A 4669-nucleotide genomic window follows, 5' to 3' on the forward strand; every position below is an offset into this window, starting at 1 on the left:
TGCGGCTGCTGCGGCTGCTGCTCTCCGGCCTCGTCCTCGGCGCGGCCCTGCGAGGCGCCGCCGCCGGCCGCCCGGGTGAGCGAGCGCAGGCCCCGGGACACCGCCGCCGCCCGCGCCCGGGAGGGTAAACAGGCCCGGCCCGAGGGCGCGGCGCCGGGGATGCCCGAGGGCTGCGCTGGATGCGGCGCCTCCGGGGTTCCCGGAGCGAACCTGGAGTTCACGCGCTTCCTGGCTTTGTCTCCGGGTCCGTGAGCCTGTCTGTGTCTCGTCTCAGGAGACCTCTCTGCGCCCGCCGTGCTCGGGCTCCGGGCGCGCCCGCCGCTGGGGTCGGTCCCGTGCGCGTCTCTGTGTGTCTCTGGGGCTCCCGCGGGTGCGGGGCTGGCCCGGGGTAGCTGCCGGCCTTGCCCCGGTGTGTGCTCTGGGGTCGGGGTCGCAGGGGGCAGTGCTGGTCCGCCTGTCTCGTGCCTCGGTGGTGTGGGCCACGCGCCTTGCTGTGCCTGTCATGGCCGGTTGAAGGTTCCTGGGCACTTGTCGGCCTGTCCCAGGTTTAGGATCTTGTTCTGGCTTCAGTGGCGGGGAGCGAGGGTTGACCTAACCTCAGAGCTTCTTCCACTCCCTGCCTTGGAGGGCACTGGCCATTCTGTCTCCTGTACTAAGGGCTTTGGACAGACTCCAGAGGAGAGCGATGAACCCAGGGTCCTAAGAGACTCTCCCTGCTTCACAGATGGGCACTGAGGCTCCAGGCAGCAAAGGGATGCAGGAATCCAAGACCCAAACTACACCTTCCCCTGAGGGGGCTGAACTGGGAGACTTTGTGCCATTCGTTCACTCAGTTTTCCTGGAAGCCCTGCCCTGTAGGAGGGGTGCTATTAGCCCATTTTACAGATGAGGAAACTGAGGCACAGAGAAATTAAGTGACTGGTATGTGGCACAGCTGGGACGTTAACCTGGGCAATACAGTTCTGCGTGTGTGGCCTCAAGAGGCCAGAACAGGGTGGGCTTCCACAGCAGCCCTGGACAGGAGGTAGGCATGACCAGGGGAGGCTCCCAAAGAGGCCAGACGGTCAGAGCATGGCAGGCCAGGAATGAAGAGGCCACCTGCTGAGAGCATGGCTCCAGGCTAGGGTCTTTTCAGGAAACGGGCCTACAACTACCATGCTAGGCCCTGATGGGCAGGTGCCATTCCCACTATTCCTGGCCCTCTGCAGCCTCATGCCCGCCTCACTGGGAGATCTGGCATGGCCCTCCCACCCCAGTGCTCAGTGCCTAGGAGAGGCCCTCAGGTAGCCCAGATATGGGGGGAGTGCCAGCCATTCTCCAGCAGCCCTTGTTCCTGGGGCCCTCTTCCGCACCCCAGGGCCAGAGAGGAGGCCTTCCTCCCCGAGACTAAACAGCAACTACATCCTCCTGGACTGGGGGGTTGGAGGCTGGGGAGTCTGCTGGAACCCAGACCTCAGGGCCAGCTTTATACTTCAGGCCACTATCCTTGACCTGGTGGACTCTGGGTTATTAGCACCAGGGGCAGGGACTGCTTGGGTCCCCAGGTGCCCAGCTGGTGGGTGGGGTTCAGACAGACCTGCTGGACAGCACAGGCTTAATGTTTAACTAGCCCAAACCCCAGGCCCAGCCCACTGATTCTGGAGGCTGCTGATCCAAGCTGTGGGGAGTGGAGGAATGCCTGGAATGGGAGCCTGTGCCCACCTGCCATGGGGGCTGCTGGAACTTCCTCGCGGGATGCCCACAGCCTGGAGACACTGAGTGTCAGGTTACCAAGGAAACCAAGCCAGGCCAGATAAGGTGTGGAGAAGGACAGGTCCCACGCCATCACCCTGGGCCCCAGTGGCCCTGACTGCAGTGGGGGTTGGGTGGCTGTGCTGAGAGGGAGGGTCCCGGTTGGCCAGAGACATCCCACCCCAGGATCCCCAGGCAGGGTCTGTGGTCCTGTGGGTATCCCGCTGGCTCTGCTGGCTCACTGTGACTGAGGCCAGGGTTTCAGGCCTTGGGACATGCCTTTGCGGCAACTCCTCCATCCCAGAGGGGAAAGCAAGGCAGAGAGGGCCACTGCCCCTCAACCTCTAGCACCAGGGTGGGACCAGCTGACCACGTGTATAAGCAGGACTCTGTCGTCTGGGCCCCAAATCAGGCAGATGAAGTGTGGTTAGAAACTAGGGCCTGGCCTGGAGTCCCCAGCACTGCCCAGCCAGGCCTCCCAAAGCCATGGGGTGCCACCTGGCCCATGTCTGCTGTCCCCTGGTGGTGTGGTTGCGGGAGTGACCCCAGCCTGGGCTCTATCTGAAGCAAGTGAGGCCAGCCAACTCCATCCTGTGTCCCCCCAACCTCGGCAGTTTCTCTGTGCCCTGGAGACAAGCCAGCAGCGAGACGGGGGCAGCAGCCATCTTCCAGGCCGGGCACTCATTCCGCACTGTCTTCCTGGTTCCGCTCTCTGGGGCTGTAGGATGGCGTGCTGGGGCTTTGGGGGGAGCCTTGATGTGTGTAGGAGAGGTGGCTGGCTAGCAACCTTTGCTGCTCCTGAGCCAGAGACAGACAGACCTGGGCCCTTCCCTCTGGGACTCCCAATCTGGACCTCTGAGGCAGGCTGCACGGCCCCACCCAGGAGAGCTCAGGGCAGCTGGGACACTGAGGGTCAGTTTTGTGTGCAGGGCTGGATCAGGCCTGGAAAGCGGACTCGGGGGGAGTGGGTGGGGCAGGGTAGTTCCGATAAGTCTTGGGACTGTTTGCTTCCTGGTTCCAAGCCCTGGCTGTAGGGAGGAAAGGCCTGCTCCTCAGAACAATGGCCGGAGCCAGGCATGGCCAGCTCTGCCGGGAGGGGGGCTGGGGCCGTGCTGTTGCTGTGCAGGGGCCAAGCGGAGCAGGCTGTGACCTAGCCCTGCCTTCTGTTTCCTTCCCAGATGCAGCAGCCTGTCCTGGGAGCCTGGACTGTGCCCTGAGGAGGCGGGCGAGGTGTCCCCCGGGCGCGCATGCCTGTGGGCCCTGCCTTCAGCCCTTCCAGGAGGATGGGCAAGGGCTCTGCGTGCCCAGGATACGCCGGCCTCTGGGTATGGGAGAACGGAGATGACAGGGAAGTCAGCAGTGGGACGTCCTTCCTCTCTCCCTTCCCCACCCTGATATGTTTGCCTCTTCCCCTAAGAAGCCTCCAGCCTCAGCCCCCAGTCCTGGGACAGTGGCCACCAGATTCTCTGAGTTCTATGGGGGGGCTCATGCCACTCTCCAAGTAGCCTCTTGATCCTTTCCAGGTGGTGCCAGTCCAGAGCCTGGAGCTGGGCTGAGGCCTGGGGTGCTTAGCCCCTCCTAGTGCAAGGGCTGTCCCATGTGAAATGCTGAGGTGACCATGGAAGAGGAGGGGTCAGAGTTCCCCAGCCTGGGCCCCGCAGGCTCCTCCAAAAACCCCTTTAAGCCCCACTTCCCCACCCCAGGACACTCTGCTCTCTCTCCTTTGTGCACTCATCCTGCCACTTGGTAACAAATGTGTGTGAGCTCCAGCCCTTTGCTGGGCACTGGGGGTGCCCCACCTGCCAACCCAGGCCCAGAGTCTGTTGGGATGGCCAGTGGCTGAGTGACCTCAGGTGTCATGGGGGCTTTACAGAGAGGTGCGCGTGGGGGTGTCAGCAGGGGCTTCCTGGGAGGGGTGGTGAGGAGGGGGTGCTGGAGGTGGCAGGCAGGGTGTAGTGACAGGTAGCCTCTGTCTGGGCTGTTTTGGCGTTGTGTGTGGGTGTCTACCAGGGAGCTTCTGTCTGGACTGTGGAGCCTGCAGTGGGTAAAGCGGAGGCCCAGCACCAGCCCCACCCCTGACAGCTGTCCCCTCTTCCTCCTGGTCCTGGGGGGAAGCCTGGATGCTCACATGTACTTTAGCCTCTCACATCTGTTGGCCAGAGAAGGTGGTGGGGGTTTGGAAGGGGAGGGGGGTGCTGTCCCAAGGCTCTGACCGTTCTTCGGTGGCCAGCGGCTGGGGTAAGCGACTCCATTCCTTTCTTCTCCCGCCTACTCACTGCACATTCCCCTAGCCCTCCTCCCCCTTGCCCCGCCCCCACTTTTCCTGGGAACTTTTGCTGCTCGCTTGAAGCTCCCTCAGTTGTCACCATGGCAACCCAGGATGGAGAGGGGCCCACAGGCTGGCAGCCGGTCCCCAGGCCACCAGTGCCTGGAAGGAGCCTGGAGGGATAAGGGAGGCCCGGGCCTGGGGGCCCGTCCACCTGATGGCCCCTCACCCTCGCCAGGGGAGGGCCCGCCCCAGCCCAGGCTGGACGAAGAAATCGACTTGCTGGCCCAGGAGCTAGCCCGGAAGGAGGCCGGGCACTCGAGGCTCCCAGCCCGGCCCCTGCCTGAGTCCCGACAGCGGATCCTGGCGCCTGGTGAGCCCCCTGCCCTGTTCTCTTGCCCCCCCACCGTCCTTGACCCCAGCCTGGTCCTGCTGTTCTAACCTGCCCTCTCCTCAGCAGCCACCCTGGGCTTCTCAGAGCGGGGTCAGGGGCCCAAACTGGGCCTCACCTCCACTCCGGGAGCCCCCGCGCCCACGCCCCCCACCTCCTTGGGCTCCCCTGCGTCGTCTGGGCCGGTGCACATGTCGCCCCTGGAGCCTCGGGGCGGGCGCGGCGACGGCCTCGCCCTCGGTAGGTCGCGAGCAGCGGACAGGGGAGGCGGCGGCCCCGCG

At 64.4% G+C, this 4669-nt stretch overlaps 1 protein-coding gene across 1 annotated transcript in view; it reads left to right on the plus strand.

Annotated features, from left to right (window-relative positions):
- Positions 1 to 2: 2 nt before the first annotated feature.
- The window catches only part of NPDC1 (neural proliferation, differentiation and control, 1), a gene marked incomplete at its 5' end in the record, with an annotated part of 5933 nt that continues 1266 nt past the window's right edge, over positions 3 to 4669 (plus strand). The window contains 4 exons of the mRNA XM_008576510.1: positions 3 to 75; positions 2910 to 3056; positions 4236 to 4370; positions 4455 to 4635. Of these exons, the coding sequence (XP_008574732.1) occupies positions 3 to 75; positions 2910 to 3056; positions 4236 to 4370; positions 4455 to 4635 (536 nt within the window). The remainder of the gene's footprint in view (positions 76 to 2909; positions 3057 to 4235; positions 4371 to 4454; positions 4636 to 4669) is intronic.

The sequence above is a fragment of the Galeopterus variegatus genome, unplaced genomic scaffold (genome assembly GCF_000696425.1).
Source record: "Galeopterus variegatus unplaced genomic scaffold, G_variegatus-3.0.2 Scaffold1360, whole genome shotgun sequence".
Classification (NCBI taxonomy): Eukaryota; Metazoa; Chordata; class Mammalia; order Dermoptera; family Cynocephalidae; genus Galeopterus; species Galeopterus variegatus.